This window comes from Taeniopygia guttata, chromosome 2 (assembly GCF_048771995.1).
Source record: "Taeniopygia guttata chromosome 2, bTaeGut7.mat, whole genome shotgun sequence".
NCBI classification, from domain to species: domain Eukaryota; kingdom Metazoa; phylum Chordata; class Aves; order Passeriformes; family Estrildidae; genus Taeniopygia; species Taeniopygia guttata.
Genome location: NC_133026.1, coordinates 117,970,691 through 117,996,522, shown reverse-complemented (window position 1 = coordinate 117,996,522; position 25,832 = coordinate 117,970,691). Strand labels below are relative to the sequence as shown.

The window sequence follows — 25,832 nt, the reverse complement described above, 5'->3', positions numbered from 1 at the left end:
TGTTTTTTTTCCATTTCCTGATATATACAACTGCCTCCCCATGTTCAGATCCTGCAGGCAATTAGTGTACTGTTAATTTTACTGACCTGTAAAGTGACTTGTATATTCACATGCAAGTCCTAGATGTGACTCCACATATATTTTCTGTCTTTATTCTTATCTATCTTATCTATGCTTTTGACAAAATATTGTTAGAAGTGCTGCAAGCAATCATCTGAAGAGCTGCTGGTCAGTGAGCAGAGAATTTGCCCAGGAAGGGCTGGGAACACACACCCAAACTGGCAGCATGGGCTCTCTAGAGGGGCTGGTTCCTCCCTTTGGGCAGATTATCAAGGAACTCGCATGGTATGAGAAAGAAATGGATATAACCTCTATATTTCCAAACAAAAAGCTCAAAAAAAAAAAAAAAAGTTACAGAGCCTGAAAACACTTTAAATGTATCTATAAAAAAAAAGATTATAAATAGCTTTCATAAAGCTGCTTGGAGCAGCTGGTTAAGTGTTTTCCTTTTTGTGTGCTAAAATTGTCCCACCACAGAAGGTTTCTAAACCTTGTCTATAAATGCATCACCATGGAAAAGTGGTCCTTAGGAGAGAACATTCTGTGAGTCATCATAAGCTTTCTTGTAGTACTACATCTAGTTCCAAAGGGTTGTTTTGACCTCTCATATTAAAACAAAAAACCAACTAGCCTTTATCTGAAAATCATAAAAATGTGAACACTAAAAATCTGTTATATATAGTAAATTAACCCTTCTTGTTGCAGGCACATGCACACTTAATTTGTTTATACCTAACAGGAAATTGGATTTATATCTGTAAGGAAAGATGGGTCAGTAAATATACTGCAATTTGAATTATATGTGGTGTAGAATTGTAGCTGCACTTTTCAGTGCATAATTCTTTAAAGTGAAACAAAAACTTTTTCATGGAAATTTTTTTCTCCTTCTGCTTCACACATTTGGTTCCCACGTTCACTGAAAATGTAATTAAACAGTTCAATTTTCAGATTTATTCAAAAAAACTTTTTGAAAGTTGATTTAAAGAAAACCAATTGCATAACTAGGCATCCAAAAACACCTCCAATTTTTCCAAAACAAGTTACTATACAACACCTGACAGTGCGAAAAGCAAAGTACATTTGTTTATATTTGCTACCCAACAGTGTAGGTTGCTTCCAGGGCACATCCAGACACTGTTTGCACCTTCCATCCCTTCTCAGGGAAAGATGGTTGAACACAGGGCAGTAGAGTCACACAGGATTCAGCTGGGAGCCAAGATACATCCAGGCTGTGCATTATACTGGGAAATAGTCCCAAGTGCAGCTGTACCTTTGCAGACTTACTGTTTTTTCAAGGCAGATGGTAGAAAACAAAAATGACTCAATGTACCAGGGGTCATGGAGACCAACCATCCAGCATTTTTAATTCAAAGACTCTACCATACATCTCTGCTTTATGTATATTTAATCTGCTCCTTTGCTACTGTATCATTTCTCCTGGGAAGATCTCCTGTTTGAAGAGAAATTTGCAAACACCATTTGTCCTCAGTCTAGGTGTGCAAGGTGTCCCTTTCCTGAGGGACCCTCCTCATTCCTGTCCTCAGAGACACTCTACCAGGACACAAAGTATTGCATCTCAGGTCAGCACTGTCACCTTGCTCATGTCCGTGGGGGAAAAATAAGAGAGCTCCCTGTGAGACTCACAGCTGGGGCAGTGTATAGCACTGTATAATTGTTTCTGGGCTTAGTGTGTGCAGATTTACAATTTCTTCTTCAAAATAGCATCTTAAATTGATTAACAGTTCAGCACCCAGATCTCTTTTATGCTTATCTGAGACACAGGAATAACTAATTGTCCAGTAATGAAAAAAAAAACACCAAAAAAAAAAAAAAATTTAAAAAAAAACCAAAACAAAAAAAAAAAAAACAAAACCTGGCGTTTTTCTCTGTCTTAGCCTAGCAAGACTCTATGGAAATCACTGGAATTATGTCAGCCTATTGCAGTAACACCAGCAAAAATAGAATTTCCTTACAGGATTTTCCTCACGTTTTTTTAGTAAATTTACTGTATTCCCCAGCTTTGAAACCTACAGATCCTGTCCTTTTGAAAAACTGTGGAGAGTCATTGTCCTTTGTTTGAATAGTGACACTAAAAGTGTACTTTCCATGAATTAAAATATATTATCATTATGTGGAAGAGGACTAGGCAAGAGTGATGATAGAATAGTTTGAGGAAACTTAGCATGCTGCAGACATCTCATGCAGCAGTATTTCACACCATAACATTTTTTGCTCCATAAATATTTTCATCTTTCTTGCTGTAACTTGCATAAATGAATAAATGCATAGAAAACACTAATGATAAGCCCTAAATTAAAGCTAAGCTCACCATCTTGACATTTACTTTTTAAAATATGTATGAGGCAATTCCTCTGATCTTTTTTTTTATACACTTACAAGCACATGCTTACAAGTTATTTGTGTTTCAGGGCCAAGTACAGTAATGAGTAAAGGCTTCCTCCTCCTATTACTGAAGGACTTTGTACAGTTGTGAGGGCTTGAGGATCAAGCTTTTAAATTGACTCGAGAGATTGCCTATCAGGAATAACCAAATCCTTCCAAACTTGATCCCATTCTGCAGCAGGAATTGCTACATACCTTTAACCCTCATTCTCTATGCTTTAAATGATCATTACCTACAAAAAATAGTCTTTATTTATTTCCACTTATTTTCTGAAGCTATTTATTGAAGAAAGATTCAAGACATGTTAGGAAAACTTGATGGACTTAATGACTGTATTAAAAGAACTAGGGCGAAATTAAATAGTTCAAGTTTAAGATTATACATACAGGAATTTCTCCTTATTACTGCAAATCCTTTGGCTGGATCAAGGAGATAAAACCAGCAATTCAGCCAAAGGATGACTGTGATTTTCAGTGTGTTAGGACCATAAAAGTGAGTTTGTATGAGAATTTTCAAAGGAGTAACAAAGCTTACACAGTGCTTTTGGTCCATGTTCAGAAGCAGAAAACCAGGAACAGGTGCAGAGAAGAGCTACAGGGAAATCTGATGAAATGACCTCCAGATATCTCATCAACCAAAATTATTTTCTTACTCTATTAAATTATTTCTCCAAAGATGAAAATCATTTTGGATTGAATATATTACAAGCATCATATGTATTTTAATGAGAGGAACAGAGTACTGTTTGAAAAGACCTACTTGTCATAAGATATTTCTCTTTGCTGTTAAAGAAAACTGTGTGATACATTTGGGAAGTGTTTTTTTCTGGGCAACCTATAAACCTTCTGTTTAAATTAGAAGAGAGAAAAAGTAAATTTGAAATAAATGCAAATTGAAGTGAAGCACATGACTTATGAAAATAAAAGTAAAATTTCTTCTGTTTTTTAAAGATAGAATTATTATCTGATCCTTGAAAAGAAGCCATCAAAATGTATAGATCACATGCCCCATTCCATGTTTTTAACACAGTTGGAAGTGCACAGATATCTGACTGCAGTGGCAAGTAAAAGTCAAGTAAAACCATAACTTATAAAAAGTGGAGTGGAGATAGTTTATGTTCTCTGAATTAAGGATTTTCTATGAACTTCAAACATTCAAAAGAAAAGGTTTAAACCTTACACTTGTGTGTGGTAAGCTATTTATTAGTATCAGAAAAACAGCTATTTTACTTACTTCTGGTTATATGAGATTTTTAATATAAGCACACTTTTAAAAAATGCCAATTTTTGCATGTTTTGTTCATGGTAGTGCATACTGAACTTAGGTAATTTTATCAGAATACCACCAGTTTAAAATTTTCGTTAAAGACAAAGACTGCTTTCGTTGAAAATATACTTTATATTTTCCAGGTTTTTAGCTTGCCTGAACAACCAAAAGTGGGGGTTATTTCCAACCTTTGAGCATCTTTCAAAATTCCACAGCTGTCTGCAAAACAAGAGAGCACGGACATCTCTTGTTTGGATTATTGGCTGTTATTCTATAAATATCAATACACAAAAAAAACTTGAGATACAGAAAATACTATATTTTTTGAAAAAGAAAAGGGTTTTTTTTTAACATTTTTGAGGGCTGTGGAGTAAATTCAGAATGTTTCAAGACTTAGGAAGAGTTGTAAAATTTTTTTCTGTGAAAGTTGTATATAGTGCGTTCCACCTATCGTCCCCGCCTTGCTCCCTTTACCATGGCCATCAGGAAGCTTAAAAGCCATGAGTTTATTTGTGTCTCCATACCCTCACAAGTTTAAAGGATGAGATCATCCCTGCTTATAGGGGTGGGGAGCTGAACCATGCCTCCACTGCCAGCTGAGCATAGCTCTGCACCCCAGCCTGTCCATCAGGCTTTGCAGGCAGGTGTGCACCTGGTCTCAGAGTCAGGCAGAGTGCCAGGCTTTGACAAGTACCTGTGCTTCAAGCACACCCACCACGACAGAGCCCAGAGTCTTGCTGCAGACAAAACAATCCACCATCAAACGTCTCTAACCAAATACAGAGTCTGTGGTTTTTCCACATGAATGGATACGAAGCGTATGGAGCTCAGTATAAGGAACCTTCTGCCAAGCTGGCACTGAACCTCACTGGAAGTGACCTGTGGTTGTTTGTTCAAGGTCTTAAAGGAAGCCTGGGTAGAAAAAGTTTAATGCAGTCCTCTACTGCTGAACCATTTCCCCTTCACCCTTCTGCTCTTGGTATCTAAATTCAGTAACAACCTTCTGACAGATTCGGTGTTCTTTCTTTCACTGAGGCCAAGAGCAAATCTGCTGAACAGAGGCCTGAGATACTTAATTTGGAAATAGTTCCTGCAGTTGTCTCAAAATGTACATGGGGCTTAGAATGAGCTGAAGCAACTCTGAAGCTCAGAAAAACCAATGAGCTTCTGTGTGGATATCAGAGTGATGGCAGCTGCAGGAATGTGCAGGCCATGGACTGGACTCTGGCCTGAGCTTAAGCTAAGTGATCAAAACAGGGATAAATGATGGGACATACATGAGAAATTACTGAATATGACAATGTGAGACGCTGACAAAAAATTCTGAGAGCACTGTCAAGTACAGCTGGATCTTGCAGAAGGTAAAGGAGGAGGCTGTCAGAACTCATCCCCATATGGGCCACCAATTGTTGGTGTTGATGCTTGGCATCAGCTAACAGTAGATGGGAACTGACTGCCACCATCAGTTTATTATCTTACTTTCATACCTTCTCTCTGCGAGTTCTCACAGGCAGCTCCTCGCAACACTGACTCCTTTTCTCTTTCTTCCACACAGCTGGTTGACTTCTTCCTGTCCCTATCACGACTGCCTAACCCTGTCTGTCCCTAGTAGTACATACTGACCCTTATTGTCCCTAACATGAACACCCAACCCTTACTCCTCACTGCAGCACAGCCAACTACCTCTAACTCTCCTCCTAACTGGCTGACTTTTCTTTTAAACACCCATCCTTATTGGACACAGCTGTGACCTATTAAAGGCAAGTCTGTTCCTACTCTTTGGTAATTAGTACAGCTGTAACTCCTCAGGGGCAAGATTGCCTTCAGCACTATCTCTATTCTCTCACAATCCATCCTTCCACAGGACGTATTTGAGAAAAGGTTGAATTTCACAGGTAATTAAAAGGGAGTAATGGGGACTTTTTTTGGGCAGCAATACCTGGATAACTCTATCAGTCATACCACATAAAGCTGAGATTACCTAGAAATGCCAGATTTGGGTACCAATACAGCAAAGGTGGGACCAGTTGGGGAAAAGTAATTAGGGATGGGTTGTTTATTTGAAAGAAGGTAGCAAAAGCAAGGTAGAAGCGTGGTGAAAGGGAGGATGAAGAATAGGAAAAAAAAGTATGCAACTGATGTAGTCAGATCTGTTCAGGACACTGGTTGGGGGGAGTAATTGTTTGCTAGAGCCTAACCAGGGCGTTAAATCAAGCTTGTCTGGCCCCACCATACAAGCTCAATATGCTTCTGCAGGATAAAAAGGGAGGATAAGGGGAAGCTTTCCTCTTCGGGCAGAGGAGCACCCAGATGGACAGATAAATTTTCTGGTCCTGTCAGGCCTATGCCAGGCCTATCCCAGGCCTGACAGCATCACCATCTACTCCTTGCTTCCTTACAAATCACAGAGCAGCTCACTTTATTGCCATAGGCCATGGCAATAAAGAAGTAGATGGGGTTATAGCAGAAGCTGCTTTCAAAAATATATTACCAGAATGATGATGATCCTTTCTTTAAAAGTAGCAGGAGTTCAAATAATATGTCATTGGAAGGATTGCATCCAAGTTAAACAATCATCAGCTGTTTAGTGCAAATATGTTATTACAGTATGTTTCTTAGGAAATTACTATGAATGAGTATACATGCTGTTTCATTTAAGCAGATTACTACAGCCTCCCCCCTGGATCTTAGTCCTGCACAGTTAGCACAGTATTTCCTTGTCATCTGGTTGCTTGATTTGGTCTGTTTGTTTAAGTGTTTATTGGTCTTGTTACTTCTTATTTTATTTTCTGCCCTGAATCACTGCCCTCTTTCTCTCTTCTTTTGCACATGATTGGATGACATCTGATGAAAGCAAGACAGCATTCATTACCATACACAGTTCAATTTTCTTTTTTGAGACAGAGACATGCACTGAAGCAATCGGTTCCCACCTCTTGTGTTTAAGCTAGGTGGCCCTAGAGCCAGTGTTTATGAGACATGGGAGGCCAGGATTTATTGGAAAAGCTTTGTTCCTTAGTTGGAATGAAAACTGAAATTTTTGCAGATACTAACATTCCCCTACCATATGTCTCTGAAATGAAGCTGTGCAGAGGAAGACTGCTAGTAATATAGCATTGCTTTAGTCTGTAAAGTTTCCTGCTGGGTAAAGAAACCCTTTTTGCACCTGATAAACATCTATGAAACTCAGATATTCCATGCTTGGAAATTAGCATGAAAGTTCAGCTTCCCAAGAAGTCATCTGTGCTGTGCTGATAAATATAACGCAGTAACATACTTTGCATCCTCAGCATTTCTGCCTACATTATCCAAGCAACTATTTTTTGTTCAAAATTGTAAATTAGCTATCTCCTTCTTATACTAGGAATGGGCTCAGTTTTCCTGCCTTAATAGCTAAAAGGCAGAAAATACATACATTGCTATCTAGACAATACAGATTGTGTTCTCTTCTGTTTGGATCAACACCTGGTGTAATACAGAAAACCATAATGAAGGGTTCGGGAAGTTTTGTAAAGTTCCCTTTCCAGATGTACCCATCAGGTCTCAGGAAGAAGCCCAGCTTTATTTGTCTATCTTGATTTTGTAGCAGTATTGAATCACAGTTAAAACTCTTCATTGAAGTAAGAGAAAGAAAACAGCATTAATGTTTAATTATTTCTTAACCTTTTCACTATCAGAATTTAGTGGAGGAAAGGGAATGAAGCAATTGATCTTTCATCATAAATTATATCTGATGGCATATTGGGAGTTGACAAGAGGCTTTAATACTGTAGAACTTTTCAGATGTGTCATTCGGCCTTAATGAACCTCTAAAGTACAGCAACTATGGCAGTTTTTTCTCAAGAACTGTAATCCCTCCTCTACTATTAGGAATGGATGCCTGTAAGTGAAGATTTATTTTCATTCCTATTTTTTCTATAGGCATTTGATTTATAGCATATCACTCCTTAAACTATGTTTAAAATACTTGTAGAGCCTTTGTAAACATACTTTTATTAAATTTCATGGGAGAGCAGAAATCTGATTAAGGTTCACATTAGTCAGGAGAATAAAACAATAAAAAGGATTTTCCTGAAGGAAATGAGGAATTTATATAAATGCAGTTCATGCCATGTGACTTCATCAGGAAAGTTTCATGAGAGAGAACTGCTAATTCCATCAGTAAAGAAGTAGATGTGCTGCAGAATAGTTTCTTTGGATCCATCTGGTCTGTTCATAGATGAGTAAAACTATGAAGTAAATGGGAAAGAAGTAAACGGGAAAAAATTAAATGAAAAAGCCAAAGAAATAAACCAAGAAGTTTTAGTCCCCATTGGCATCAGGGAGTATCAACCTTCCCAGGGCCACGTAGCATATTCTGTGTTTCAAAAGCAGCTGTGTCATTTCTCATGCTGTTCCTGAAAAATGTAAGGGGATGATGAAGGGGAAAAAAGTGGTCATTGCATGTCAGTGCTGGCCAACAGCTGGTCACCCATTTAGCTCAGACATAAGGCTGTCCCTGGGGACATCAGCGTCTGGCTTCTGCTCTGCTCACCACACTCCTTCAGTCAGTTCATTTACTAAAGTTTGTATTCTGCTCTTGGCAAAGGCTTTCAACACAATTTTGTGTTTACACAAAATTCAAAAGATCTCACTAAGTCGTAGCTTTAAATTCCATTAGCCTAATTGCTAGGGGTAGATTGAAAGTTTGTCATGGTGGACATAAATTTCTACATAATTTATACAAAATATATCCCATCTTGCTGTTTGTTTAGAATTTTTTTTAAATAGGGTTAAAAAAAAAGATTTAAAGGCATCATGGTTACAAAAATAACCTTACCTGCATAAATCAGCAGACTGCTGACATTTGTCTGCAGGCAGCAAAACTTTCCTTAGATACATATATATATGATTACTTGTTCTTTTCTCCTGAACAGCTCAACATAAAGGATAGCAAGGGACCTCACCGGGGGATGGTCCTGAGTGTTTGGGGTGCAGCTGCCACACTAACACATGATCTGATAGATTCTGTTGGCTTTTAAATAGGGGTAGGTTACTAAATTTTTATCCTAAACATAGCGGGTATTGCATAGCATTTAAGATAATCATTGGATTTCTTTAAAGTGAAATGCAACCAGAAAAACTATAAAGCTAAAAAATTACTTTAGGACTGTAGATATCTGAAGTAAAGCTAGATTTCCTATCTGTGCTTTGTTGAAGAATGCATAACGATTATCCACTGACTAGCCAACCTGCAGAAGTGGTTGTTAGCAGATAGTTCCCAGGAATCCAGTGTGTTCCCACATCTTGCATGCACAAAAATTGAAAGGGCTTTGTCATAATAGCTTAACCATCTTTTAATAAAATACTGAAATTGACATGCTAAACTGCTTGCTATGAGTGCTCTAGCAGCAGACTCAGCCACAGCTTGAAGCATTTCCCAATAATGAGTCAAGTGATCAATCTGTCACAGCACCAATACTTTCCTCTCTAGGGCAGGTTTTCCATCACAATGGAAAGGACAGAGTTGCTGAGCTAATCGAAGACAGTTTATAGTATTAATTCAAGACCATATCTAAGTGATATTCGCTCCCTCAAAATTCCATTACAGCTGTGTAACACATGCTTAGCTACTTATTTCATTAAAATCTGTTTTTTATATGTTGGTTGTACCAATCCTTCCAGAAATGTCTGATGAATCTTTATTACCTACACCAACTTCCTGGGCAACCATTAATTCTTTATTACTTTTTCATTATTTTCTTCTTAACAGCAATTTAGTACTTAGAAAAATGTGAGTAATGGAAAAGAATATTGCTGTTATATCTATGATAAATTAAAAGCATCTATTTTCCTTTAAAAGATGCAGCAGTTGTAGTACTCTAAGAGATGTATTCCTCTCTGTGCAAGCTCCAAAACAGGAGGTTAAACTTGGCTTGGAAGCATAGTAATTTCTCCTAATTTTTTTGGGCTGCCAAATTATAAGAAGAGAGCTTTCAGAAATCTTTTTTTTTTTTTTTTTCTTAGGCATAAACCAATTGTTCAGTAAGGTCAACAGCAGGCAAGGCAAATGGACTAAGGTCCACACCTGTGGGTACATCAGTGTTATTGCAGCAGTAGCCTGGAGTCTAACTGGACCAAAAACTTTAATGCCATGTAGGAGTTGGAAGGCTTGGGACCTGTCAGCAGCGGTGAGAACCAAAACTGGAGAGCTGAGACAGAAAAAAGGATCAGTGGCTAACCAAGGGGACCAAATGTTGACTGTAGAGAAATTACTTAAGAAGAATAGGGGGTAAGGGGAAATTATTTTCCAAAAGAGGTAAGCCACTTCAGAACTCAGAATTTATCAGTAGTGCTTTCTTCTGAACTGGCAGTATTTAATGCTTACCTATGTATGTATTAAGGATTTTTGCAACAAAGATGAGTCCTACCAGAGCTGTAGCTGCAGTTCATGAAAGGCAAGACCTAGTGCCTGAGAACAGCAGCAGCTTGGGAGCCTTCCTAGAACAGTAAGCCAGGAAGGGCACACTCAGCAGTGCTATTTCTAGTTGGCCAAATTGCTTCTCCCCAGACTCAGAGCTTCAGCAAAGGAGGAGAGCTCACGAGATACTTAAAGGTCAAAAATCTCAATGTCAAGGGAAATTCTACTGTTTAAAATTCCCAGATAATATAGGAACTGTAGATAAAAAAATTGTTTAAAGGCATTCTGGCTACTGGATGGAACTGTAGAAATAAAGATATGCATGACCACCAAGGTCTCTTGGAAGAGAAGTACTGATTAGCAACAATATAAATTAAAAACTCAAAATGTAGGAAAATTCCAGAATTCACACTGGCCACTTAATGTTATTTCATCCTTCTTGTGTGTGGCTGATATTTTAGTTACATGATCATCCCCTCTATTGTCTGTGGTCTCCAGCATCCCATCGGTCATGACAGATGGTGGTCATTGCAGGGTCATTCAGTTTCTTGTTTCCTGTTTGCAAAATTATGTCCATTGAGATGATAGAATCACAGAATGGCTTGAGTTGGAAGGGACTTTAAAGGTCATCTAGTTCCAGCCCCCCCTGCCATGGGCAGGGACGCCTTTCACCTGAACAGGCTGTTCAGAGCCTCATCCAACATAGCCTTGAACATTTCCAGGGATGAGGTATACAAAGCTCCTCTGGGCAATCAGTTCTTGTGCTCCTCACAGCAAAGAATTTCTTGCTTGTATCTTACCTAAACTTACTCTATTTTGGTTTCTGTTAAAGAAAGTGAATAAAATCAGCTACTATTATCTAGAACCTTCTGAGCATGTTTGACTAGCTATTTACTTCACAAAATTTGTGTAAGTTTTAATGGGTAAAGCAAAAGGCATGCCCTGAATATGAAGATCACCTCTTTTCTCAAGTCAACTCTCCACTTGAATGCATAAAACAATGAACTTTTCAAAGTCTGTTAAAGGTTTAAACATAAAAAACAAATGTATTTTACTTAATCTCGTCCTCGGAAACAGATCAATCATTTTGGGAAAAAAATATTTTTTTTTGTTCTGAGGCAGATGTTCATTATGGAAGATGTCAGCCTGAATGGTTTAACTTAGAAGGAATGAACAAAACATTTGCATGTAAGTCAAGCTGACACTGATCTGTAAAGAGCAAATCATTTATATAGAAGTGCATAATCCAGCAGCAAGTTTAGAAGCAGAGCTCCAGCTAACCCAACATTTTACAGGCGCTGAAAAAGAGCACAATTACAGCTATCTGAACCTAATTATTGTCCCTTTGTACTGCTGCAAGGAGTCTTAAAGTGCCAATTCAATTTTCTGTTATTGGCAGTGATAAAGTCATACGAGTTGTTCCTGAGAGCGAGAGGGAAACACAGATCCTGAAGGCTGCATTCAACAGGCTTAAGGTGAGTTTGATTATTTTCATCTTCTTTTTATGATCGTTTTTGAAGACTGTAGTGGATTCACTGACTTGCCTTTCATTTGGCACTTCAGATTATTTTATTATCTGGAAAGAAGTCTTTGCCCACTAAATTCCTAATTTACCAATAAAATAGCATAGGTATTAGATTCATCATGCCTGACAAATTAAAGAATACTTAATTCATTAAAGTGATGCAGGTGCCATACTTGTAAATTTCCTTTCTTTGCTCTTACACTTCTTGCTAGAATACATAGCTGCTTCATTATCTGCTCAATGGTGTAATTTAAAACACTGAGTTAATTCAAATTGTGAACACATAGAGCAATATGAAAAATAGTTCAGTTTGAGAATCTCTCTGTCAGAATAATTTTCTAGAGGCAGATGACAGAGTGTCTAGGATAGTAAGCAAAAATCTTTCTTCCCTGGTCTTTTTCTGCAGATATAAATGAAAAGCAACAGTGTCACTGCAGTAGTGCAGCACAGGAGCACTGTGCAGCATGCTGCTTTGCTGGCACAGCTTGCAGAGGCAGTCTTTCCACAGCAGTCTGGCCCACTGTCTCAGAGGATGGGGACTACCTGTAAGCCAGGTCTATAGTCCCCAAAAAAAAAGGACTGTACCATGCACATGCACTGCCCCCAGGCACTGTGGGAAAGGGATAAGCTGTGGGTTCTCTGCTTCCTTTTTCTCCCTTTTCAGGATTGAAGGCACTTGAGACAATAGTTCATGTTCAGACTCAGGTGTTTATTGTTTCTTATCAGTGTTACAGCCTCACAGCTGTGAGTTCTGCAGTCTTTCATTACCAAGGCACAAAATGGCTATCTCTTGTTACAAGGTGTTTTAAGGCTAAACTATCCAATTAAGAAATAAAACCAAAATTATTTTCCCTTTTATCCCAATAACTGATCACTCAAAGTCCGCAATGCAGACTTTTCTGTCCAATTATAAAATACCATCCAAACCCATGAGGAAGAAGGAAGAAGAAGGTAAAGAAGAGCAACCTGTCTCCACCCTGAAATCCCCATCTTGCTTCATATTTAATACTGTATTCTAAAACCCCAAATTCTGAGTTTTCCACCCTGTGATATTACACGCTTCCAACCAACTACACACCTGTAATCCCAGTGCTATCAAGGAATTTTGGAAGCCTCCTCCACAGCCTCAGGTCAAATGCAGTGATCTCTGCGGGTCTGTGTCTTTCAGCACAGAAAGTTTAAAATTCCCAGCACCCAAGGTTCCAACAATAAGCTTCATTAATAGTCACCAAAACAGCCTAACCCGAGCAGAATGAGGGAAGTAACAGCTTAATCAATCTGTTGAGTGCCACAGCATTTTGAGTGTGTGCAAAATCTTTGGGCTGCTCACTGCCTTGAACTCCAGCAAACTATGAGGCAATCTGTGATGTAATTCTGCCTCTGTTGTTGAAACCTTACATAAATGATTGTATTCTCAGTGAGGAACAAATGAAGGTGCATATAATTTTCTAGTCCAATAGTTAACATCTGGGATACAAGTAAATCAAGTCTCTGTCTGCATACCAAATAAAACAAAACTAAGATGTTAGAAGAGCTCTTACACCCTTCCGTCTTTCAATTATGATGAAGCTTTCTTGCTAGTGTTTTCTAAAGAAAGAGAACTGAGCTACTTAGGTACCTTAGCCCAGGAGAAGGCTTACTTCTGTGAATACTCCAGCAGTCAAGACATTGACACCTTACTAGCTTTAAGTAGGAAAGCTGAGGCTGTCTTCATCACATCTGCATTTCTTAATGCTGTGTTTGGTTAGTTCCCCATTCAAGATACTGTTTTTGGAACCCTCATTCTCAAGACACCCAGCCTGTGCACATGTTGCATGACAAATTTCAGTGTTCAACAGAGGCAATGTCGTGATGCCATGCATTACCACATTCTGCACTGCAATGCCCAACTCTCCTAAAGAATATTGTCTCATATTTGTTTCTGCACTGTTTATTAAGGACCTGACCTTCACCTGAGAATTTTACTGTAACACCCCAAAAAGGATACTTGTTTTACTCACAATTAGGAAAATACATAACCATAAACCCGAGCAATACATGTGGAAGCTGTTTTTTGCATTAATTTCGCCCCCCTGGATGTTGGAACATAAAGAGGGAGCACATGTGGTTTTTCCTTTCTCCTCATATTGTAAACCCTGTGAAGCAAAGGGGTTACTCACCTTCCTGTAACTGTTTCTCATTACAGGGCTCCCTTAGGCTCCCAGAAAGAGACTCCTTCAAATCAAAGTGGGAGCAGTAGAAACTTGACTAAATATTGGCATACTGTAACTCTGAGAGCAGGATAATAAAATTTTGGCAAACTTCAGCAGAATCTGACTAGTTAATTGGAAAATGATTGATTCTGATGAGAAACTAAGCTGAGGAGGTTGAAAGGAAGACTCAAAAAAGAGAGAGTGTAGTGACACCCAGTTTCATGAACACAGGCTGCGTTTGGCTGCATGTCAGGTCTTAGGGCTCTTCCATCTGCAGCTGCTTCACTGCCCATCTGCAAAAAAAAAAAAAAAAGTTCATTGCATGGGGTGGAAGAGACACCCGGGTGGATAACAAGTAATAAATATGTTTAACATTAATTTATCATATTTCCATCCCACAAAAAAGATCTCAAGTTATTCCCTCATGAAGAAGTGGATCAATAATAACACTCCTCAGAAATGCCCAGTCCTTACAATACCAGCAGAAGTCAGTTGTGGCTGCAAGTCATCAGCCTCACTGGAGAACAATGTATTTGGAGTTGTGCAATTTTTAAGTCACCATGTCAATTCTCCCCTGTCCTTCCCTCCCCCGCCAGAATTCCAGAGTTGAAATTCAATGGACAGTGGATTTATATTCTGTTTTTTAAATATGAGCCTTTAAGCACAATGTTGATTATATGCTCTGGAGAAAATGGAAGACAGTGCACGAAAAACCCCAAAACCCTCAGTAGTGCAAAATAAGCTGCAAATAAACCCCAGATATAGTCCGGTTGCCATCTTAACACAATATGCCTGACAAACAACAGAAATTTGACCAGGAGTGTCAACAGAGATGTAGGAATTGCTATAATTACAAAAACTGCACTTTGGATATTTTCATTTTTGAGTCAGAAAACCAGAACTAGTTTAAAGACACATCTCCTTTGAATCTGTTTTGGTTTGACCAGTAAATTAATACCAACCTGTTACATTACTTACGCATTCTATTCCTCAAGGGGGAAATAAAGATGGAACCAGGATCCTTTCAAGATATTACAGTTTTGTAATGTTATTCAGAGTTGTGAAAGATTAAGTTTTCAACCTGGGTTTGTTATGACCTGATAGTATTCTCTACCATTGTCAGTATTATAAGAACAAGAAAAGTCAATAGAAATAAAACTTATTGATGAATTGAGAAGAATAGATGCACTTAGGTTTCAATTCAGATGTGTTTCTCTACCCTGGAAAGTTGGTCTATTAGTGATGAGGTGTATTTCAGAGGACCAAAAGTTACGCTCTCTAGGAATGTCAAGATTAGTCCCCATTAGTCAAACAGGAACTGGGGTGCAAAAGTCATTTGGGGAGCCCAGTTTACCCCGGTGAGATCCATGCACAACATAAATATTTTGAATAAATTCCCAGGACAGTGCAAGCACAGAATAGATTCTGCACAAATGGATTGTATGCCTATTGCAGGATTTCTTTGCACAGAACAGACCATCTGTGGTAATAAGGCAAAGGGAATATAATCCCTCCCATCCCAAACATCCTCCTCACTGTGTCTGGTGGAGGGAGGTTTTCTGTAGACTTGTGGTGTTCTGTGCTCATTCCAGCCATTTTCTTTTCCCTTTAAATTTACACTTGAAAGGCAGAGTGACTTACCCTTTTCTTATGACGTACATCTAATGATCCAAAGAATTATAAGAAGAAACTTCTCTCTGTTCAGTTCAAACAACCCTATGCTTCTGAAGGGCATTATCACAAAGAAGCTTGAAAAAATAATCCTGATGATCCTATTGCAAAGGCAACGTATTTTGGTATCAGGCAGAAAATAAAGCAAATGCAAAGATACCCCTCCTTATTGTCTTCTGATTTGGACAAAGGGAAAAAACCAAGAAGAAAATAAACCAGCAGTGTAAGAACAGCAATGTGTCATTTCACTCATTTTATTTTATCTGCCAGCTTCTTAATTACTGTCCTTGCTCTGATTTTTCCTCAGTAGATTTTGTCATTTACAGTCTGCTCTAACACCATGGCAGTGGGGAAGGAAGTGGTGAGAGCTCTGCCTTTTGCCATGCTGAAGCCAATGCCATAGAGTTTAGCAAGGTCCATCCCTTTTGGGAAAAGCACCAGACACCAAAAAAATACTTTCCCAAATGTGCCTCTACAGAAACGTACACTGAGACATCCTTGAAGGATCATCTTGGAACTGGCTATATGTCTTGATGTATTTGAAGTATCTTAGAATGTGTCCCCAGTGATTAACCTGGACAGTGACAGTTAAGCCAAAACATAACCCACAAAATTCATATAAGAATTTAAAGGGCTACTGAGAGTTTTTAGTCCGCATGGAAACCTCTTAGTGTCAAATAGGACTGTTCTTCTACTAATACCTGAGCTGTAAGGCTAATTCACACACTTTTACAGAAGGTGTAGTCCCTAAGAACATCTGAAACCTAGCATCTGGAGCTCCTTAGGAGGGATATTTTCCCACCCTTTTTAAGGGAAAAAAATAAAAAGAATCCATATAATGCTTGGTGTAACAAATCTCTGAATTCTACCCAAATTGTCCAGGCTCTGCTACTGTATGAATGCCATTGCCTATACTGAGTGAATAATGGATAATGAATGTTTCATTCCACACATTTTACTTTTGTTCATGAATTGCCCAGTGGCAAATCACATTAGTCATAATCACTTGCTGAGTAATTTCCACAAATTAGTTTTGGTCTGTAGCTCCATTGCCCACAGTACTTTGTTATTAATCATTATTATAAATTGATTCCTTCATAGGCTGTTTCTGTTAATTTTGAGGTGACAGAATATTGCTTTTTTTCCCTGGTGGGGTGAACATAGCATATAGATCTGCACTGCCAGTAAAAATAGCCAGCCCTACAGATAAAAAATTTTCTGCTGTGAGTTTTGTAAAGTTGCCTGAACGTGCATGTATTTAACCAATAAACTCAGCTACAGTAAAGAAGAAATATAGAAGACTAAATATACTGAGTCAGATCAGCTGCATTCCAGCTCAAAGCAGCAGGAAGGGGCTCTGGCCCTGACCGCTCTTGTCTCAGCCAGGCTGAGCAGAGTTCCCTGTGCCGCCCCACCAGCCCTTCACTGTAGGACTACATCTCTCCAGAACAAGTTCTCAAGGAACTTTTGTGCATCATGCATTACTGTATATGCAATAGTTTCTTAGGGCAATACATGTCCGAGGCCAGAATAAATGAGACTAGTGGGGAACAGAGAGCCATGCTCTTTTTGAGGCAGGAGATAGCAGTTTCTGGTTTTTACTGAGTGGCAGAGGTAGTAGCAGCTGGCAGATGGCATCAGTATGTGTACAGCAGTATCTCTTGTCTCCAGCATGTTCCTACATCATTTCTATCAGTCTCTGTGGGGAAGAAAAATAAGACCCTGGTAACTGTGCTTCCTACCAGCAGCACCACCCCACATCCTTAGACACGTTTGGCACAGACCTTGTGCCAAAGCCCACTGGGGTAGACGTGACATTGAGTATGACGGGATAAATGGTGGATAAAGTGGAGCTCCTGCCTTGACTTTCATGGAAGATGTATAGTCTGCAAGTATACTATACATGTATGACAAGTATATTGCATAGCAGTGCTGAGGAACATTTTCATAAGGTGGTGATGGACTAAAATGCAGCAAATACTTTGACAATTCAAGTGCAAACTCAGGGAATTATTTATTTTCCTAGCTATCAATCGCTGTCCAGCTTTTAGATTGGCTGCTGCTGTAGTGCCACCACAGGTGCCAATCTTGCATTTTACATTTTCTCTTGCAGTCTTCAGTGTAATAAATAATTTCTCTTTTTATATATATACTACAAATCTTTAATCCTGACTTAGTGTTTAATACCAGAAATATCTTTTTGCAAGTTCAGTGTTCCACTCTAATAATTTTCAAAGTATTACAGTAATCAACAAATGAAAGAGAAATATTTAGGATGATAGTACCGCAGTAACATGAATATTACTGCCCATTCTCTGTTCCCCAGGCCTCCTCTTGTCCATCTGCTGTATTTGTACATCTCTCCAATGACTGCCTATTTTCTCCTACTCTTCCTTGTTCAGAAGACAGTTTGAGGAGCCTGTTGCTGATTTATAAGCCATTTAATGGTTTTAATTCTGTTGGACCTGACTGACAGAAACAAATGTCACATTCCCAAGTGCTTTGCAAAGCAACAGGGATTTTCTTAGGTCCTCGGATGCAGCAGATTCTGTTTATCTGCTCTGGAATTTTCCTTTGTAAGTGTTATTTTTGAAGTAGCACTTCATTTGAGCCTTGAGTGATAACTTCTATTCCATCGGTGGTCTACAAGCACTTTTTATCACATAACGCCTGACTGGCATCAGGACTGTTTGTATAGGTAGCAAAAAAAAACTGCTCTGTGAACATTCCTGGCATAATAGAGTTAGACCACTCATTCTTCAGTAGTTTTTATAAAAGAAATTCCTGGGCACAGCCAGGCATTTCTTCAGCTTTGGGAGGAGCCAGCCTAGCAGGCCTTGAAGCCAGAACTCCATTCCCCTTTGTTTGTTTTCTAGCCCTTACAGCAGCTGCTTATCCATTGTAATTCCTGAATTGATCCTGTCATTGCAGTTCAGGGAATCAGAAAAAATGTCTCATGGGGAAAAGGATCACTTGGCTATAAATCTGATAGTTTACACCTCCACAGGAAAATGTTTAAAAAGGCTTCAGAGGACAAAAGCCTGTTTGAAAATGTAGTAAGAAAGCCTGTCAGCCCAAGTGGAGCTATTCTTATTTGCAGAAGGAAAGAACTAGCTCAGCAGCCAGGGCTGCCTGCATTTTGCTTTGAACCTACAGCAAATGATGCTTTAGATGCTTTAGTTTTCAGTCTAGATTTTACCCTAGCTCATGGTGGGGGTTCAAGTCAGATATTAGAATATTTCAGATACACAAGGAACATCAGGTGACAACAGAGGGCATTCATCAATATATCAAAATACATGTTTGGAAACCACTTGCCAGGCTCAGAAGGAAAATGTTGTCGCAGAAAAACTTTTGTGGGAAAATACAAGATAGAGCAGAATAGCCCAGGTAGTGAAAGTATTGTCCTCACAAGACACAAAAAGCATGGACTTCTGAGATGGAAGGAATCTGCTTCCTCCAAGGAAGCCTCAGCCTGAGCTCAACAAATCATCAGCACACCCCCAGTGGAAGCAGAATCAAATCCAGGGCTTACTATTCTATTTCCCATGAGGTGCAGAAAAAACTGCAACTTGAACCAAGCTATAAATAGCTTAATAATAAACAAAAGAAGGGTTTGGCCATTTTTTAATGAGTCTGTTAAAGACTTTTTCACATCTTTCAAATATACTTAGCCCACTGGCATCTGTACTTGTAAGAACAGATATTCAGTTACTATATAATTGGGTATGAGTTTTATCTCAGTGACTCTCTTGAGGAATAGCCTACAGGTTCTTTTCAATGTAGAGCCCTGTGTAAAATTATACTAGTGTAAATAGAATGGGAAGACCATTACTTCATTATAGTTCCACAAAGATTTGCAAAACTCAAAACTTCAAGCTGTGCATTGTTCAGGTTCTGTTCCTGCCAGTGTTATGGTTGTTGCAATCCCATGAATCATTCCCAATTTATTGGCACAATTACTCTTACCAGCCTCACTGAATAGCAAATAAATACTGAAAAGTTAGAGCCAGTAAAATGTCTAGTGCACTCAATCAGAAACCTAAATTACTTTGCACTGGGACTGCCTTGTAAGTCCTTTTAGAAAGCACAGGGAATTCCACACTGGATTGCCACTGGCCCATTTTACAGCACATAAAGGGTAGCTGAAGCTGATTAAGCAATCAGAACTGTCAATTAAGTTCCTTAATTGGCAGAAGCAAGTGAGTATGAAATCAGTCCTGGTCCTGAAAACATTTGCAAGGGTGAAGACATTCAAGAGGAGCAGATCTGCACTTTCCAGGTAAACCACAGCACCGCTGTAATTATGCAGTAGTGTCAGAGTGAACAAGAGTCATTCTTGCATGCTTCTTTCTTTTCAGATGTACCAACAGAAGTCTGAAATTCTGTTCACTGTACACGTGTGTGCAAGGGGTGCTTGTGTGCATACATGTAAGTGACTGTTTTTCCCATGTATTATGGGATAAAAACTCAGGTGGTCAGACCTCTGCTGGTATCAGTAAGGTTAAAGCCATTTCTACTTCTACTCTCTGCTTTCTACTATTGGATTTATAATTGAAAACTTATCTAATTACTTTCATGACTGCTTGTGGTTTTTATGCATCTACACATGAGTACATGGATATAAATGGAAAACCCACGTTTCCCATTTATATCCAAGAGCCCATGAGCAAAGAGCACCCCTGTTTTCATTGTTGACTGCACATTACCTTTTATAAGAGATTCAGAAATGCCAAGTGATGGCATCATAACAATAATTATGTTCTGAACTTTATATTTGACAGCATTTCTCAAAGAAATCCATTCATGGTGATGTTAAGGACAAGGCCGGCTTTAGCACATGTATTGCTGGACACAACTCAGTAGGAATAAAAACTGGAATTGCTAAGTAATAAAACATATAACAAAATTACTGTCTTCATGGGAAATAACACAGATAAATCATAAGCTATTTTCTCCAGATACTAAATTTAAGTTATGGCAAAGTTATTCTAGTTATTTTCATGACAAATATCAGTCATCTCTTTTGATTGATACATAATTGCAGACCTGATGAGAGCACTAAGCATCTTCCTTTGAGCCTAAATGGAAGAAGAAATTAAACATCTGCTTATGAAAAGGTAGTGAGGGACAACTGGAGGCTACTGCCCAAGAAAATGGCTTTAATTTCAAAGACCAGCCTAACCCACAGGTTAAAGAAGCTGGGGATTTATTTCAGTGACTTGAATATAAAAAAAAAACCAAAAAACTGTAGGATTTATGCAGCCATGAGAGTGTTTGTGGGGAAAAACAGTGAGACTCTTTTCTTCCCAGGCTTCCTTTCCATGGGCATGAAATGAGCTGGATGGAGGAAAACTGAACTAGTGAATAAAAATCTTCCCGTTCTATTTTCTCTCTTGGCAGAGCAAAAGAGTTTTCTGTACACCATTTGTGATATGTAGGATCATACTAACAAAGTGTTTGTGTTCTCAGAAAATTATTTGCATAATTTTAACTTTGGAAGAAATTCTGAATCCTATTAGTTAAGTACCCAAATCTATTTAAAATATTTGTCCTTTTGCTTTGTGCTGATTTTTCATCACTGTACTGACCAAAACCTAGAGACATGACTAATGAATTCAGGGTTGCTATACCTTGGAAGGTGTCCAGGTAAGAGCTGATAGATTTATTTGAGTTGTCTTTGAAACCTCAGTTTGAAGATAAACTGCCTACAAAGAAACCTGGCTTTCCTAAGAAAAAATTGAACTACTACTTTAGTGGGACAAGTGAGGCTGGAAAAAGAACAGGCTGTTAAAAAATACTACTTTTTATGTAATTACAATTAATAATCTCTAGCACTTTCTTTGTCAAATAAAGCAGTAATGTGTTTAAATGCGTTGGAAAAATAAATCTGCCTGTATGCTCTTACATACCATTTTTTTCCTCATAGAAAGTAAGTCAGGATGCTCATGCCTCCAGTGAGATTCTGAGAAAGAGCATTCACTGGGCATCTGGGGAACCAGCACTGTCCCTGAGAACAGATATTCATGGTCACACTTGAGTGGCGGGTGCTGAGTAATTGCTCTCCTGGTCCCATGTCTGAACTTGCTGAAAAATCTTGCCAGGGCTCTGCTTGTTATCCAGAGGCTTTAAACACCCCAACACCTTTAAAAGGCAACCTGCTGCTTGAAAGACAAGAAAAGGTGTCCAATTAAGAGTGTTCTGCAAAGGACATGAGAATATTTAGGTTTGCAAGCATGCTCTAAAAGCATATTGCTTTTCCTTTAGCCTCAAGATACCAGGTGAATTTTGAGGTTCAAGTATTTGTCTGTACACTCAGGGAGTTTTGTAGGATTTCTGCATCAGTTTGTTTTGTAGCTGGAGAATCTTTCTCCCACCTAGCAAATCATACCACTCCATAATACTGTATAAAGGCTCATGTGTAGTGTGTGGGGGTAACAATACCCCACCACAGCAAGTGAAGAGGGTAGGACAGCAATTGGTTTCACTGTCACTCACTAGCCAGCATAGCCCAGCATGGAAATCCAAGGCATATTTGTGAGAGGGATGATGTTGAAATAAGAGTGATGACTTCAATAAGACCCTCAGTATCCATGGGAGATGCAATGATGAAGTGTCCTGAAGATGACAGTGAGTAGAGGGTAGGTGGACTTGCTCAGTCCAAACATGCTTGCTCTGAAATCCATTTTCTGTTTGTCAGTTTTTATGTACTTGTCACACCAAGGACAAGCTGACAGCTGCAATATATATAAGGTGTCTGTTGGAGAAATGTGCTTCTTGTTAAATGCTTTGTAAGGCAAAATCCAGCCAGTGACTGAAGTGGTATTCTGAACAGCACAGGTAATGTCTCCCAGAGAAGCACTGATTGCTTTGTTTACATTGGAAAGGATGAGAAGTGGGAGTCAAAGGAAGCCAAATTATCCAAACAGGGAACTGAGATGAAGTGGAATGATTTGCATGCTAAATATGGGATTTATTTGTCTCCCTTGCAGGACAATGCCAGGAGTGAAATATTGCATTTTCACTGAAAGAGGATAGTGGCAATATGCCACAGATTTCATTAGTTAAAAGAAGATTGCTTCTGCTTTTGATATTCACTTATAGGCAGTAATGTGAGGAACAACTAGACTACCTCAGAACTTAAAGAGCCTGGTGGTGTTATAACTAATAGTGTGAATATTGGTTGGTTTATTCCCTCCATGGTGATGGAGAGTTTCACCAAAATAAATCCTGAGTAACTGTCAAGAACGAAGACGTATTTCAGGTATGTATCAGTTGCAATTTGTTGGGGAGTTTTTTTCTATTTCACTTTTGTGTGCTTAGATATTATAGTTGGCCAGGAGACACTTCACTCTGTTGTTCTTAGCTTGTATGTAACAATTTGTTTTTATTTTTATGAAGATGGCTCAAGGTGAGCTGATTGATAGACTGTTACTCTAAGAACAACAAAATTACCCTTTCTGATGTATATTTTTTAGGAATGAATCTTAAAAGTCAAATACACATATGGCATGTGTATTTTTAAAAGTCAAACACACATATTAACCATGTGGGAAATTACTCCTGTTGAATCCTGTTGAACTAGGGGGGGATTTCACTGGGTGCCTATAAGTTATCAAAATATGAAAGACAGATAAACTAACAAACATAGGGTGTTAGTGCAGTGAGATGATCTTTATTTGTAAGCAGCATTTAGCACTATTTAATTCATGACTTTGGTTTCTACTGACCATCTGTCATAGCTGCTGTCAGCTTCACAAGCCCTGTGAACTTTGCCAGTCCTGGTGTTAGACTTCAAAAGATGCTGCACCCACCCACCAGTATGACTTGGATCCAGAGACCATATTGTGGCAGCATGAAACAAAGAGTGGTTTTGGCAACAAGAGGCTGGCCCTGTGTTTCAGTTCTGTTCCTTCCAAAGTAGCAGGCATTTAATTGGATTAACTGAGCTGAGGTCACCATTGCTAGAAGAGTTAGCACCAGGTTCAGCATCAGATGTCCTCTTAGAGTATTCTTACTCAGGGTCATTTGAGAAATGGTGAGAACTAAACCTGTCTTCCTGTAATCTCCCAGTTGCAAGACTATTCTCCTATTGCAAATGAGGTCCATACAAGACCAGGTTTTCACATAGCTTCTATGGCATAAAAGACATGAGAAGATTTTAAAGTATAAATTATAAAAATCTTTTAAGATACCTGGAAAGCAGTGGACACTCATGAGCTGTATCAACAGCTTCATCAGTGCAGCCTGGCACAGCTGATTGCAACAAAACAGAAAAGACAAGACAACCAAAAGACAGTTATCAAGCATTAATCCTTTTTAGATTTTCTTTAAGAAATGTGTGGATATGTAGTCATTATCAATTTCCTTCCTTGTATTCAGCTCACAAATGTATTTTTAAGGCCTGTGGATCTTGACATACCTCTTTGTCATGTTGATACAGAGAGTTTTGCTGAAACTCCCATTTTTAATCTCCTGTGAATATCCAGAATCTCAGTGAAGAGTTTTGCTGACTTATCTTCTTTCCACTGTCCTCACACTGGCTGAGGAGGAACTGTGCTTACCTCTGTTGAAGAGTATGTGCTGGTACGCCATTTAACTACAGGTTGCAGAACACTGAGTTTCAAATCCCTTTGAAAACGGGATTTGCAAATTTTCTTGCTTTCTTGAAAATTCATGTCTTGGTCTGAAATTTCCAAGTGTATTTCAGATTTGGCAACAAAAGTAAGTAAAAATGGACAAGAAACATCCCTTACATATGTGCAGATACATATAGCACAATAACAATAGTGGTTCAGTAGCTATAATTTTTTACAAGATCGTAATAACCTAATTATCTTAATCCTGTTGTTTTGACATTTAATATAAAATTATTGTGTATTCATTGTCTTGGTGGCCTGTTATTGACCTCTGATCAGCTTATTATCAAGAATAAAGCTCGAGTATATTTTGCGAACACTGGTATGTGCTATGCTTTCTACATCTCTTTAGCATATTTTTTGCTGCTTTAGTCAACACAGAAAATGCCTTGCAAAACAAAAAAGACTCATGGACTGCACAGGTGTTAATACATTGGGAATGTATAGTAGTCTGAGGAGGTGCATGAAGCTGGAAATAGCTTTTGTTTTGATCTGTTTGAGTAGGCATATTCTGAAGACTTCTCTGTTCCCATTGGCAAATCTCCCAGGAGAGTTGCAGTAAGCTGGACACAATCACCCCTCAAAATCTGCTCCGTTAGCATAGGTGTGGACCAGGACCAGCCGATGCAGTTCTATCATCTCTACCATGCCTAGAGGGTTTGCCCTACCTTCAAGCATGCCTTCTCCTGGACTTCCCCACCTACACTGAATGCATGTGAATTACAGGTTGGTTCCTGCACTACAGGTGGACTTGTGGCAGCCCAGCAGCCCCTTCCACATCGTCGAAGGTGCAGTCACTGACGTGCGAGTACCGCAGAACACAACGCGGAGCCTGCTGCCCTTCCTCCAGCAAGCAAACGTCCAGTACACGTAAGCCATGCTCCACTTCCCGTGCCTCTACTGCAGAGAGCTGGCCTTCGGGGCAGCTCTGCACCTACCACGCCAAGTGTGCTTGAAAATAAGTTCCACATCACAGCAATTAGGCTGGCAGACAGCTCGCCATTGCCAAGAAAACAACCGCTTTAATGGCAGAGCAGCAAATCTCCCACAGGCAGGCAGCTTTAATTAAATGTCCTCCTTTGGAGTCAAGCTGAAGTGTTTTCAATATATGTGAAATCACATCTGTTAAGAGAGGGTTGGTAATTACTAATTCTGAAGCCTGCTTTGCCTCTTTCTTTATTTAGCATGAGCAAAGTTTATTTACAAGTGAGCTGCAAATGCAGAGGCAAAACTTCTGCATCAATTATACAGGAACTACTTCTATTATTCTCCATTCCTAGTGACCAATACAAGCCATACAGTACAAATGCAATACATTTAGTTTCACATATTATTTACAGTACTCTTTAAAAAAAGTCAAGGCAATTTTGGAGTATATTTCTCCTTTCATATTTATCCATATGATGTACTGGACAAGAGTAATGATCTTGTCTTTAAAGCCTTCTCAATGGTATGCATAAGCATCTGAATAATCATCTCATGTGTTCTCAAACATTTGCTGAACAAAGACCTACATGAGGTTATTTATAATTATTTATCAGTGATAAAAGGATGGTGTAAATCATAATGTAGATGTATTTATATATGCATATGTATAGTACTCATCAGAATCCCATATTTATTATAACAGTGCTCTCTTCTTAATTAGTTGTTCTAAAAATACAGAAACAAACAT

General features: G+C 38.8%; 1 protein-coding gene across 1 annotated transcript in view; it reads left to right on the top strand.

Annotated features, from left to right (window-relative positions):
* Positions 1-25,832, top strand: part of CPA6 (carboxypeptidase A6) — an 83,438-nt gene that overhangs the window by 26,582 nt on the left and 31,024 nt on the right. The window contains exons 2-3 of the mRNA XM_012571992.5: positions 11,530-11,605; positions 24,903-25,027. Coding sequence (XP_012427446.4) covers positions 11,530-11,605; positions 24,903-25,027 — 201 coding nt within the window. The remainder of the gene's footprint in view (positions 1-11,529; positions 11,606-24,902; positions 25,028-25,832) is intronic.